Source organism: Artibeus jamaicensis, unplaced genomic scaffold, assembly GCF_021234435.1.
Source record: "Artibeus jamaicensis isolate MK-2021 breed Jamaican fruit bat unplaced genomic scaffold, CSHL_Jam_final contig_2170, whole genome shotgun sequence".
NCBI lineage: Eukaryota > Metazoa > Chordata > Mammalia > Chiroptera > Phyllostomidae > Artibeus > Artibeus jamaicensis.
In genome coordinates, this window is record NW_026521445.1 from 3368908 (window position 1) to 3384252 (window position 15345).

A 15345-nucleotide genomic window follows, 5' to 3' on the forward strand; every position below is an offset into this window, starting at 1 on the left:
TTTTATTACATGTCCTTGGGACATGTCTATGTCCCACCCGTGAAACTTTATGAAAACGGCATCAGAGTATCTTCTGTATACTTGGTGAAAACCAGAATGAGCTCAGAAAACAACATGTTCATCACAATTACAACCCGCATACTGTTATCTTAGCGTGAACAACCGAGATCTATGAGGGGGCTTCCCTTTCTGCCCACAGAACTTTCTGTGCTGCTGCTCTCCCCACTTCTTCCCTGCAAATCACACCTGTTTGTCACGGACACACTAGTAGTTCACAAAGAGCCTGCTTTACCAAACGCATATTCTGTCTCCTCTCCATAAAATTAAGTCTCCACTTCACAAACACACTTCTGTGACTGCTATTCAATACCCAGAATGCCCTGCCTGCCTCAGGCACATGGCTGACCTTCTCTGCAGTTTCCAGTTTATAAATCTTTTGTAAACTAAAAGATTTACCTATATGTTCCCTAATGTTCCTTCTACTCTAAAACCCATTCCCACGACAGAGCACAATTTTTTATTTGCCTCACCCAACCCCTAAAGCCCTAACTTTTCAACATTATCCTCAATAACCCCAGGGTTGTAAGAGTCAATATTTACAATTTGTATCATTTGTTTTACATGCACATATACACACAATGACACATTCTCATTTGTATTTATCTTGAGAATAATAACCTGTACTTCTTTCCTATTTATTTTAAGCTTCTTTATCAGAGAAAATTCAACTAATAAAGGACAATGAATAAAAGGTAGGTAGATAAGAGAAAAAGGAACTTCAAACTGAATAAACTTTAATCCAGGGCCCAGACTAATTCAAGTAACAAGATTCAGAGTTCTCATGGTGCCACCTAGTGGACATTTGCTACCAATTCTATTTAAATTTAAATTATTTAGACATGTATTTTGTCATCTTACAGTATGTATAGTGCACCGTTTTTAAGTTTGTCTTAAATATATACTTAGGTTATTAAGTAGCAAAAAAACTGAAGAATATTCCTTTATAAAATGATCCTGCCTCAAAACATCAACTTTAAATCATCTACATGAAAACAACACAAAAAAAGTAAAAGAATATATAATAAAAAAGTATTTTAATACAGAACTTTTTCAAACTTAAATAACTACACCTTTCTAATTAGTCTCCCCAACATAATATAATGTTGAGTACATTTAATGTCTTAAATATAATCTATATTATTCAATTTCACACATATTAATTATAATCTTCATGTTTATCCACATAATGAAAAAAAGTACTACCCTACCACCAAATAAAAACACAAATCTTGCACTGAGAGTTATTTCATGAGTTTCCCTTACACACACCAGCAACAGATGGCATTTTTCTCAAAATGTAATTCAAGACAGCATAATAAATCCTTTCCTGAGTCTACAATTGTTTGAATATGCACTTAGGAGCTCCTAATACACAATTCACAAATTTAAAAAAAAAAAAAAAAGGTAGATTTGACTACTCCAGGAGAAATGTAAGAATATTCACCCTTAAGACCTGCTATACACATAAGAAGCTGATCTCTCAATTTGTTTTTGTGGTTATGATCACCTAATTATTTTCTCTTATTTGCTGCATACACCTGGAAAGTGCCCCTCCCAGAACGGCAAAGGAAATAAAGTAATGCACTAGGAAGAGGAAATGACACAGGTTCCCAGATGAGACCGCACCGCCATCAAAGGCTCCGGTATGGAGGCCAGCAGGGCAGTGAGGCAGCCGACAGCCTTCAAACAGGCCAGCAGATGAGAGAAACATGTCAAGAAGCCCGATTCCCTGCATCATTCTGGCCAGGTTTTCACCAATGTCAGTAACTTCATAGCTAACTTTAATCCAACAAATGATGAAAGTTTAAAAAGGAAATAAGATGTTAACAATCAGTTGAACCTTTCCTCTATGAGAAAGGATATAGTTTAATTTCTCTGAAAAAAGATTAAGAGTAACCAGCATTTCACTTTAAAAACATAAAGTATTAACTTTTTATCTAAAAGCCTACTGAATAACTTTGTAATTTTCAATCTCGTATTAGATGAACTATATTTACCAGTTAATTACCAAATTACTGGTTTTATCACACCCTCCAGGACCTTCCTCCACCCCACTGTACTATAAAATAAGGTTACCCACTAGGCGGCCCCTGGTTTTCCTGGGAAAACTTTCTTTCAAGGTAACGTAAAACGTGCTGATTGCATTTTTATGGTACTAATAAAAATAATGATCCCTTAGCCTCTGCATCTGTTCTCTGAGGTGACAGACCTGCCAGGTCATTCTAACTCTACCTGAAGGACCTTGAAACAGCCGACTAGATACTAAGATTTGCCCTGCTGGCTCATTCCACTGGCAAACGAAATCACAAGTATGAAAACTGAATCTACCTTCAAAACACCATTTAAAACACTGCCCTCAGAGGAGCTGTTACGGAGTGAATCACCTCCCCACATCTTGGCTCTGTCCCCACCCCACGAGCACGTGCCAGCCACAGGCCCTCCACAGCCCTCGGCTCACTGCACACCGGTGGGGCTTGGTGGGCGGCCAGCTTTCCCCCCTCTCACACTAGAGGCCCCCTCCCTCGGCTGTCTCTAGGGCTTGCAGAACTGTCGGTACAAAAGCACATCTTACACGTGCCAGTATGCCCGACAACCTCGTGATACCTAAGAGTCCTTTCCCCTCTCGAATAAGCAATAAGTCTGTAAGCTGTCTGACAGTCTGATCTTAGTTAACACGGTGTCTTTCCGCAGGATTAATTAGCCAGGCACAAAGGCTTCTAAAGGAAAGGGTAAAAAAACCAGCATTCACGGCATCTCCAGTCCCGTGTTCTCATTGTTAGTGCATTTTAGAGATGGTAAGATTGTTGGAAAACAAAGCAATGCCCTGAAAGGATAAACTGTCACTGTTACTTTTAGGTCTCGTAAGTCTTTTCCTGAGGTTTTAATAAAAATGTTGCCCCCAATTTCTCTCATACAAGCATATTTCCAGAAGAGAAATCCTTCCAAAGAAAACCCATCATTTTGAAACTTGGAAGGCAAACTCTGAAATAACTGTTTTACACGGGCAGCCCATTCCACCCTGCTTGTCCCAGGCAGTCCCGGTTTATGCCAGCTGTCTGACTGCACTTGCTAACAGCATCTTCTTACTTCTCGGAAGTCTCCCAGACTGGACCATAAATTACTAACTCACCTTAACTTTAGGTTATATCTCCTTTACATAAATACAGCCATCTTTTTACCCAGAAGAGTTTTGCATCTTTAAGAACATCATCCCAAGAAAAGTCATTCCCAATAATAACGCCCCTCCATCTCCCTCCTAGACCACGGCGAAGGACAAGAGACCCCTCTGCACCACTCCATCCCTGATGACGTCACAGCAAAACAGGCTCCTAAACATAGTTCTGTACCACGGCTGACTCCCACCCAGCAATGAAGCTTTTCTATGGCTGCTGACAGAACATAACCATTCCCAAATCACACAACCTTCGCTTCTGGTACCACAAAACAAAAAGAGAAAACAAAAACATTCTTCAATTTCCAAGAGCTATACTCCTCGTTGAATACTCTCCTACAAATATTTTTAACTGTCCTGTTTGTCCTCTACTGAACATCATCAGATCAGCACATTTCACAGGCAGAAAACATACTCTCCCTCTTTCTCAGGAGGAGGACATCTCTGAGGCAAGAGCCAGGTCACGATATCCCAGAGACGTCACCTTCCAAGGAGACTGGCTCTGGAAGGAGAATCACACTGGGGACTCAGTGGAGATCCTGGGCCTGAGGGCCCGGAACATTACACAGAACACTGGCTGTAAGTTAATGAACTCACTTTGAAGTCAACAGAGGTCACCTTGAAAAACAAGGAAAGTTAATCACTTTCCAATACAGTAACCAACAGAAAAACATATTTAAGTGCATCAGCCTGCACAGTGGATGAGGAAGTGTTGCTCCTACCAAATCGAGATGGGGCTTCACAGCGAGAGCTCTACGTCAGTTCGTCTGTCCGCACAGGACGTCTGCACACAGGCCCAGGGACACATCGCTACAGTGCAATTGTAATCTAATTGCCTCCCACCACTAATTTCACAAAGCACCCTCCTCTGCTGGAAACTCCCACTCATGAAAGAGATCGAGAAATATTCTCCAGTCATGATTTTACTTTTATATAAACCAGACCTAAGCCGAGTCAAACAAATCCAATTAACTATTTTTAAAGACTTGCCCCATCCCTGTCCCCAAATCCTTTTTTCAATTCCAAAATGTTCCCTGAAAGAAAACTAGCACGGGAAATCCAAAATTCCAAAAATGTATGTATTTTAAATCTTCATAAAAATTCAAGGATGACCTAACAGAGGAATAAAACACAAGAGTGAGGGACCATTCTTGAATTAAAGTCATTAGAAGCACAAAAATTGCTTTGGTTTAGACTCATGTAATCTCAAATGATATCAAAAACACTAAAACTGCCTTAGATTTTTCTTTTCTGGGTGCGTGACTAAACTTTTAAAGCCAGTCTTGAAATTAACTGTCTAAAAGTTAGATGCTACTAAATAAAATTAATAAGCAAGACATTCTTATTCTGGAGAATAAAAATTCTAAAAATTCATTATACCATGTATCATCAAATCTGAGATGCCACTAATTGTAGGAGGAATCATTACCTTATACATCACTAAGAAAGAAAAAGCTGTCAATGAAATGTAAGATATCATCAACCCAGTATCGTGCGTCAAATATCACTGATGTTAAAATGTAAAAACAGTAGAATCTTAGAATTAAATATTCTCAAATTCCTATATCCATTTATTTTTTGCAATGTAAACATGATTTATAGCCCTCTGCAGTCAAAATCATTGAAATGAAGAAATTAAATTAAATCTCTTACCTTCCGTACTACACTCAGGAAAGGTATCAGCGAAAGAATCCGAATGAGCTTCAACAGGACCAATCAATTCTGAACCATCATTAATTATTCCACCCTAAAAAGATGAGAGTAATTGCATTTCATTGTCAGAGTATTTTTGTAAAAATCAGTAATAAATGAACTACTATAATCTCAATTGAGTATGCATAAGGATTACAAAAACTATTCATCTATTAAATTAGATTACAATTGCTATATTAAAAAATCAATAGAAATATCAATATTGGTTCACCAATTTTAACAAATGTATCCCATCCATGTAATATGTTAATATAGAAACTGTGAGGGAGTAGGGGAATAGATGGGAAAACTCTATTCTTTCTGCACAATTTTTCTACAAACATAATACAAACATAAGCTGTTCTAAAAATGGTCTATTATTTAAAAGTTCAACAGGAATATTATCATGTTTATAGTAGTAATAAGTGGCTTTTTACAAAAGCATATTTTTTTAAATATCTCAAAAGTACTCATTAAAAAATGCAGAAAGAGAAACACTGACCATCTAAAGAATACTGTTTGGAATCTTTAGTGACCACTCATTCCAATTCCTGATAAATGACGAACTCCGTTAGGAAGTAATTTAATGCTATCAAATTAAAAACTACAATATATCACACAGCATTTCCGGGAGATCCCAGAAGTGACTTCAATTTGAAAACCACTTAAATACAATATAAAGAAAACAAAACAATAAATTTTAATTATGTTTATTAAAGATACACAATGTTAATAATTTAAAATTGATTTCTCAATGTGACCATTATTTAATTCTATATTTAAAGTTTGCGACTTCCGCCAAGATGGAGGCGTAGGTGGAAGCACTGTGCCTCCTCCCACAACCAAGCTTAAAAACAACAAGGTTTTAGCAACAAAAATGCAGCCAAAACCACAGAAAATTGAACTTCATGGATGTCTGACAACAACGAACCCTTCAGCCAAACTGGTAGGAGGGGCAGAGCCAGCAACAGAGCGGGGTCGGGCAAGAAAGATCCACCGGACCTACACGGGCGCGTGACCCTGGCGTGCTGGCAGCTGTAGGCAGATCCCAGGTGTGGAAAAGTGGGCGGACTCACTGAGGGCTGACCATGGTCACACATTTGTGCGCAGATAAACCGGTGAAGGAGGAAGCGGTGAGACAGACCATGCAGGCCCCAGTGGCAGGAAGTGGCAGAGGGGAGAGCCATTGTCCCTCTCTGACCCCGCCCCCACCTACAGTGTCACAAACCAGCGACCTGGGTGGCCCCGCCCTGATAAACAACTAAGGCTCCGCTCCTCATACCTAACAGGCACAAACAGATCAAAACATGGCTCAAGAACAACTCAGAGCCCCAGAGCCAATAAATCTAAGCTATGAAGAAATAGCCAAACTTTCAGATGCACAGTTCAAAACACTGGTCATCAGGATCCTCACAGAACTGATTGATTTTAGTCACAAATTAGAGGAACATATCAAGGCTAAACTAATTGAAATGAATGGTAATGCACAGGAAACCAATAGTGATGAAAAGGAAACTGGGACTCAAATCAAAGGAGTAGACCAGAAAGAGGAAAAAAATGACCAAACAGAAAAGAATGTAGAAACAAGAATTCAAAAAAATGAGGAGAGGCTTAGGAACGTCCAGGACATCTTTAAACGTTCCAACATCCAAATTATAGGGGCGCCAGAAGGGGAAGAGGAACAGCCACAAGTGGAAAACTTATTTGAACAAATAATAAAGGAGAAGTTCCCCAATCTGGCAAAGGAAATAGACTTCCAGGAAATCCAGGAAGCTCAGAGAGTTCCAAAGAAGTTGGACCCAAGAAGGAACACACCAAGGCACATCATCATTACATCAGCCAAGATTCAAATGAAGGAGAGAATCCTAGAAGCAGCAAGAGATAAGGGGACAGTCACCTACAAAGGAGTTCCTATCAGACTGTCAGCAGATTTCTCAAAAGAGACCTTACAGGCAAGAAGGGGCTGGAAGGAGGTATTCCAAGTCATGAAATCCAGAGACCTACATCCAAGATTGCTCTACCCAGCAAAGCTTTCATTTAGAATGGAAGGGCAGATAAAGTGCTTCTCAGATAAGATCAAATTCAAGGAGTTCATCATCACCAAGCCCTTATTATATGAAATGTTAAAGGGACTTACCTAAGAAAAAGAAGATTAAAAAAGATGAACAGTGAAAGGACAGCAAACTCACAGTTATTAAGAACCACATCTAAAACAAAAGCAAACTAAGAGGACAGCTAAATCAGGAGCAGAACCATAGAAATGAAGATCACATGGAGGGTTAGCAACAGGGGAGTGGGAGAAGGAGAAGGGGGGAGAAGGTACAGAAAATAAGTAGCATAGATGGTAGGTAGAAAATAGATGGGGGAGGGCAAGAATAGTAGGGGAGACATAGAATCTAAAGAACTTGAGACACGTGTTCATAAACTAAAGGGGGGGAATGGTGGGGGAGGGGGTATGCAGGGTGAAGGGGAATGAAGGGAGGAATAGAACAACTGTAGTGGCATAATCAATAAAATATATTTTAAAAAATAAAAACAACAATAAAAAAAGTTTGCAAATTCAAGCCTCAAAATACAATACATTGTACTGAGGCTTACATGTAACTAGAGAACGCTATTGGCAGTGAGCGGCAGTTGTGTGGCTCTGTGCGCTGCTCTGGTCAGGAGAACACGGGCTTATGGTCTTTAGGTGCCATACCTAACTCCAGTGACAGCTCTTCCGCTTCGAACGCCTCTCCTTCTGCCTTCCACCAGCAGTTCTATGCTCCCAAACGCTACTTCCAGAGGAGCAGAAGCCAAGAGAAGTACAAAACCCCCATTTCCTCTCCGTGTCAACACAAAGAATTCAACAATCTTCACCTAATCAAAGTCTCCCTGCCAGCTTATCTCTAAGAGAAATTTGAAATGGTCCTTCTCAAATTACAAAATTTAACTTCCTAGAGTATTAAATGAACTAAAACTTTAAAAACAAATATTCTTTAGAAGCAAGAGTTTCTATTACTTTATTCTATTTTTACTGAAATATCACAATCAGTTTTACAGCTAAATTTTTCTCCAAAAAAGAGTACTTATTCTAGACAAAGGTATCCTTTGAACATCAAAACTAAATATTAAGAAAATGTGGAAATGTCCTTGAGAATTTTAATAAGCAAAGTTGATTTTATTTATACTCTCACTTAACATAAAGTGACCCAACTATTAACCTCTTCTACCACTAGGTGGATAGTGATTCAAAGAAGTTACCTTCCGATAAAATGGAAATGATGCCTATAAGTAACTCAAGGAATTGTTAGGTCTAAAAGATTTCATATGTGTCAAGTTTTTAAAACAATATAAGTACTCAAGATTTGTTATTATTATTACTAAAAACTGATATAAGATCTGCTTATAAAAACTAAAACTGAAAAAAATGTTTCAGCTAATACTTCTAAAGAAATTCTATTTACCTAGTTTAACAAACAATATTATACAAAATAATAAATACACTATACCAAATAAAGAATAATTCTTTAATGAAACAAAATAATAATGAAAACTGCTATCTAGGCACTATGGGGAAGTCATGGGAAAATATGCCACAATTCCACTTTAACTCTCTAGTTCAAACATCAACTTTATAGTGCTTCTGATTGTGCAGTAAAAAGGAACCCTGGTTACACAGCCTCTCAATGGTGTTAGTAATGAGAGTCCGTCTGAAGGGAAAGGAGTTCCGGTGTGGTAGAATATGTGGATCAGCAAACACTCTCCCACCGGTCAATAAGGAAACTGTCAGGACAACCAAGAGGGCTCTGGAACTTGATCAAAAACATAAAGCAGAGGAAGAGGTGTTACTCATAAAAAACTGCAAAACCACAGGTACGAACTGTGGGAGGCTATGGCATTCTGGCCTGGGGTTGCTACCATCTTCCATCCCAGCTGGGTTGCCATGGTAATTATTCCAGGGCAAGGCAAGCTTTGAAAACCAGCAGATTCACTGGCAGAGGAGGTGGGCATGATTCTGACTGAAGCACACACACAGAAAAACCTACCTGAAACAGCAATATCAGTAATAGTAGCAATCTCAGTGCCAAACAAATGGCAAGGAAGTGAGTGGCCCAGCAAGCATAAGCTACGGCAAGCAAAGGACCAAAACATGACTAGTCACACATTTACCAGGAAGATCCAGAGAATAACACAGCATAGGGGTTCTTAATAAACTCTCTACCCATCCGTGCAGGAGGGGCCAAAGAGGGAACAAGCTGCCTACAAACCTCTGGCAAACGACACACACACACACAGAGCCAAGTCCACGGTGTCCCAAAGGAAAGAAAAACTCAGGACAAACATAAAACTGCTGGAACTTCGAAAACAAAGAATCATCGGCATAAGGGAGCAGCATAAAATGAAACAAAATGTTTAAAAGTACAAGCAAAGACCAAACACTAGCTGCCCACTAACCTATACTGATGCAAAGCTAATCTCTACCAAACCAGCTTTAAAAACATAAAAGTAAAATAGAATAAAATAAAAACTGAGCGTAAGAATCAACAGTCACAAACTATACATTAAACAGACTCCACAGATTTTGCACAAAGAGTCACCATATTCTTCAGACTATAAGACAAACACTCCCCCAAATTTGGGAGGAATACTAATTGTTAATGCTGCTGCTGAGTTCTGTTTATATTTCCACTGGTGAAATTATGTTATTTATGTAATTAAATATTTTACCACATTTTTTGCTTCAAAATTTTTTTTCCTATTTTCCTCCTCTAAAACCTATGTGCGACTTATGGTCCAAAAATTATGGTGATAAACATACAGACAAACAGTGGCAACAACCCTCAGGGGAAATAAATCAGAAATGAGAGTTGCTATAATATATATTAACCAAAATTTGCATTTCCAAAAATATATCTATAAGACATACAAAGAAATAGAAGAGTGTGCGCTCCATACAGGGGGAAAATGCCGTCAATGGAAACTAATTCTGAGAGGGCAAAAATGTTGGACTTAGAAGGCAAAGACTCCAAAGCAGCTATTTATAAATAGGTTTAAATAACTGAAGGAAATCATGATTAAAGAATTAAAAGAAAGTATAACTCTATGGCTCATGAAGTAGCAAATATAGATACTATTTAAAAAATGAAAATGAAGCATTATCACAGAGCCAAAAATGGAGACAACCCAACTGTGCACCAAATAATGAACAGATAAATACAATGTGGCATATTCATATCCACTTGATGGAATACTATTCAGCCACAAAAGAAACAAAGTACTGATACATGCTACAACATAGATGAACATGAAAAATACTAAGCTCTGTGAAAGAAGCCAGATGCAAAACGCCACATACTGTATGATTCCATTCATATGAAATGCCCAGAATAGGCAAACCCATCACTATGGACAGTAAGTCAGGGGTTGCTCGGGGTTGGGGCATGTGGGGAAGTGAGTGCTAATGGGTATGATATTTCTTTATGAGGTGATGAAAATGTCCTGAAGCAGATAGTGATACTGGTTGCATTAACTGGTGTATATACTAAAAACCATTAAACTGTACACTTAAAATTGGTGAATTTTACATTATATCAATTAATCTCAACTTAGGGGGAAAAAAGAACCAGATGGAAATTCTGGAATTGAAACGTATTATACCAAAACTTTTAAATTCACTAGGAGTTCAACAACAGATCTGAGAAAGAATAACCAATGAACTTGAAGATCAACAGAAACTTCTGATCTGAAGATCATAGGGAAAAAAGACCAAATAATAATAAAAAGAACCAGAGAGAAATGTGGGATAATATCAAGCATACCAACTTACATGTAGTGGCAATATCCAATGTAAAGGAAAAAGGCTGAAAATGAAATACCTGAAGAGATGAGGGCAGAAACCTCCCAAAACCTGACAACAAAAAAACCTTACATCTACAAACACAAGACAAATTAAACCTCATATAGGATAAACTGAAAGAGATCAATACCTAGACTAACACTGTTGAAAGACAACTGTCTTTGACCTAGACTAACACACTTGAAAGACAAGTCTAAATTGTGAAGGAAGCAATAAAAAAAAGACACAGAGGAACTACAAGACAATTAACAGCTGACTTCTCATTAAAACAATGAAAGACAACAGGCAGTGGAATGACAAATTCAAAGAACTAAAAGAAATACTGTCCTTTAAAACTACCCTTTAAAAATGAAGGGTGCCCTGGCAGGGTAGCTCAGTTGCCTAAAGCGTCACCCTGATACAGCAAGGTATGTGGGTTTGATCCCCAGTCAGGGCACATACAAGAATTAACCAATGAATGCATTCATAAGTGAACAACATATCAATGTTTCTCTCTCTCTCTCTCTACCTACCTACCTCTCTCTTTCTCTCTCCCTCCCTTATTCCCTTCCCCTTTCTTGTCTAAAATCAATAATTTTTTTAATGAAGAGTTGAAACAAAAGTGAAACAAAAACATTTCCAGACAAAGACAGAGAGAATCTGTTGCTAGCAAACCTGCCTAAAACATAAAAAAGGAAACAGGAAATTGAAGCTGAAAGAAAATGACAACTATAGGTAATTTGAATCTACTTGAACAGAGAAAGAATACTAAAAAAAGGTAATAATGAGGGAAATATAAAAGACTATAGAGGTCCAAGGAAGGTCCTATCTTATTAGTTATTTCATTTCCTTTTAGGAATATGTTCTTGAAAACTGTGTTATCATTTTGTGTACATTAGATTTATATACATTGTTTTATGTTACATATCTTATGTTCCCTAACGTTTTTTAATAAATACTGTTTTTAAAGTAAAAAGAGACTATATAGCTATATGTTCTTGCTTTTCCTTCTCCTAACTTCTTTAAAAAATCAGATCATTAACACTATATTGTTGTGTTTCCAATATGTTTAAGGTATACAGATGATAAAACACAATGGCTGGAGAGTAAGTAAAACTTTATGGAGTAAACTTTCTACATTTCACTGAAATTAAGTCAGTATTAATCTCAAGTACATTGTCATAAATTAAAATGCATGTTTTGCTCCCTAGAGCAAGCAAGAATAATTTAACTTAACAAACACAACTCATAAAAATAGCATATAAATGATACAACAATCATTACCTATTTGATACAAAAGTGGCACAAAAGAAAAACAAAAATATAGGAGAAAACAAAGAGCAAAATGGCAGACAAATTCATCATATCAATAATTACTTTAAGTATGAAATGACTAAGTACTCCAATCAACAACAGCAATTTTCTGACTGAATTAAAAAAATAGGATCAAACTATATAGTGCATGTGAGAGATGTACTTTATTCAAAATGCAAACAGACTGAAAGAGAAAGAATGAAAAAAGGTACCACACAAATAGGGACTGTAAGAGATCGAGAGTGGCCATATTAAAACCACACAAAGCCTTTAACAAATATTGCTAGAAGCAAAGAGAGACACTGCAGAAGACCAAGTAATTAAATTCATCAGGAAGACACATCCACTATAAACATACATGTATATGCCAACAGAACCCCAAAGTAAAGTAAAAATTTACATAACTGCAAGAAGAAATAAGAAATTCAACAATAACAATCAAAGATTTCAATACCTCACTCTTAGTAATTGAGAGAATTAGAAAATTAGCAAGGATATCAAAGACAAACAGCAAACAGTTGATATATCAACTAACTTGAAATAACTGACATTTATGAAACTCCACCTGACAACAGAATATACATACATACCTTTTAAACATACATTCTCCAGGACAGATCATATACTAAGAAATAAATCAGGTCTCAATAAATTTAAAAGGATTGAAATTATACAACATACGACCACAACTGCAAGAAAACAAAATTAGAAATCAACAATAGACTAAACTTTAGAAAATCCATGCACATTTGGAAAATAAAGAACATATTTCTAAATAATCAATGATCAACAGCAACAGCAACAAAAAAACCCACAAAAGAAATCAGAAAATACACCAAACTGAATAAAAATAAAAACAAAACATAGAAATTTAAGGGACTTGAGACTCAAGCAGTACTGAGGGCTATTTCTAGCCATAAATGCTTACATCAGACAAGAAAAACCATCATCTCAAATCAGTAATGTAAGCTTCTACTTTAAGGAATTAAAGAACTAAACAAAGAGCAAAGTAAATCAAAGCAATTAAAAGGAAGGAAATAAAGTTTAGAGTATAAATCAATGAAATGAAACAGAAATATAGAGACAAATACATAAAACCAAGCTGGTCCTTTGAAAAGATCAACAAAAATATCAAACTTTTAGCTACCCTAAGAAAAATATAGACAAGACACAAGTTACTAAAATCATGAATGAAAGACAGACATTACTACCATCCCTACCAAAATTAGGAGTATTATAAGGAAATCTTATGAACAATTTTATGCCAGTAACTTTGAATTTCAATCAACAGATGAAAATTGTTGGCTACGTACTGGTAATTTTTGCAGCTGAGTAATGAGTAATGAATAATGAGTAATAGAGGAGGATCATTACACTATTCCTTCTACTCTTTTATATGTTTTTAAAAATTCAAATCAAGTGGCTATATGGTTATTTGCATGTGATGCTCATGAGTGTTTCTACAAAGAAAAAAACTATGTTATTATAGCACACCCTGAGGTGTGGTTACCCAAAAACCTCCCCTCCATACTCCACAATCAAAACTTAGAAAGCTGAAAGAGTCACCTGCCCGGACTTCTCTGAGCTTAAGGATTATCCTGTGACCCAGTTCTGGCCAAGGAAATGTCAGGACTATCTCTAGGCAGAGAGTTAGCTTCACTTTTCTTAAACTGTCCCATCTTTTCTTCCTCTTCTTTTGTTTCTCATTTCACAAAGCCTAAAAATAACTGTCTTCCAGCAGCAGTTACAGTCAGGAATTCCCAGATCCAGAAGAAAGATAATAAGTAAATACTTTTATTTAAGTTGTACAAAGTCTAAGATCTGACTTCTATGTCCCTAGACCAGCAATTTTCAGCCGGCGTGCTGCAAGAGGCACACTGGTGTGCCGCAAGAATTTTTAAAACCAGCAGGACCTGACTACTTAGCCAGGGGGACTGACCTCTTTTCCCTTAGATAGGCAAAAAAAAATGACAACAGTCAACACAACAATAGCTGTCTGGTTGAATGAATGAATCAAAATTATACCTATATTTTTTGTCAGACCAGCAAAAAAAAAATATTTTTTGTTGTGTCACAGAATGTTAGTAGTTTACGTGTGCCGCAAGATGAAAAAGGTTGAACATCACTGCCCTGGACTGATTTTTTCATCCCTGGACATGTGTTAAGTTGTATGTCTTGCCCTTCACAATTTCTATAAAGCATTATTCTCCTTGCTTAATAATGTTGCCTTTTTCTATAAGCATAAACTCCACATTAGTTACACTGTACCTAAAAACAGCACAGAGCTCAATATTGTATCATTCTGACTTGGCCTCTGATCCCAAAGATCTACATTAGCTACAAGCAAAGCCAAATTCATCATCTTGGCCTAGTCTACAGAGTAACAAAAAATTAAGCAACAAAGTCCATCAGCAGGAATCTCACTGTTACCGTAAACTTTTCTATTTCTATTTCTATTGTGTACCTCATAAGTCTGTAGTAATATCTTTGAAAAGATCAGCTTTTTTAGTAACTAAAACAGGTCCTGTTAGGTCTACTAGTATCAGGAAAATTAAGAACCCCACTATTTGTGTACCTCATTGGCTACATGTTCTAAGAAATTACTTGTATACAAATGAGTAGAATTTTACTTAAAGAAGGAAAAGAACAATTATAACACAATCTTCTAGCTTTTTTTAAGAAGCCTAAATACAATAGGAAAATTGTGCTCATTAAAAACAATGATATCAACTGACAACCTGAGGTTCAGTAGAAAATAAATTTTAAAATTATTAAAAATTACGAAGAACTCAGAATGAAGGCATTACATGTCAAGAAACTTAATATGCAAATATTCAATGATCTCTGGTAATACAATTTGTACTAACTTACCTCTCTAAAATTGTGTATAACTACTTTTGTTCTATCTTTGAATAAATTACTACAATGACACAAAGTGTAAATATAGTTGTTTCCATTCCCCCAAAAAAGTCGACCACTAAAAGACACCTCAAAAAGTGAAGATAACTACTGGAGTTTCATGATTCTTAAAATTATTTTTAATGTATTTCAATTATGACAGAGTGAATCATACAATCTCTAAGCCTTCTGCATCAATTTTTTAAAAATTTATGAATCAAAAATCTTACATATTTCTGCACTAAAAAAAGATATGCCACAGACATTGCAATCAAACTATTACTTATTCTAGTGAACAATGAAATTCAGAAGTAAATGACATTTTCTACTTTTTAAAAAAACTTGAAGCTTGTGTTACTACACGATAGAAAACACAAGTATTTAATAAAAT

General features: G+C 36.6%; 1 protein-coding gene across 4 annotated transcripts in view; it reads right to left on the reverse strand.

The window, feature by feature from the left end:
* RPS6KC1 (ribosomal protein S6 kinase C1) overlaps positions 1-15345 on the reverse strand; it is a 171236-nt gene that overhangs the window by 120973 nt on the left and 34918 nt on the right. For all 4 annotated transcript variants that reach the window (XR_008390242.1, XM_053658206.1, XM_037164331.2 and 1 more), the window contains exon 5: positions 4886-4979. Coding sequence is in view for 3 of the 4 variants with exons in the window: in XM_053658206.1 (XP_053514181.1) it covers positions 4886-4979 (94 nt within the window). In the remaining variant the exon portion in view is untranslated. The remainder of the gene's footprint in view (positions 1-4885; positions 4980-15345) is intronic.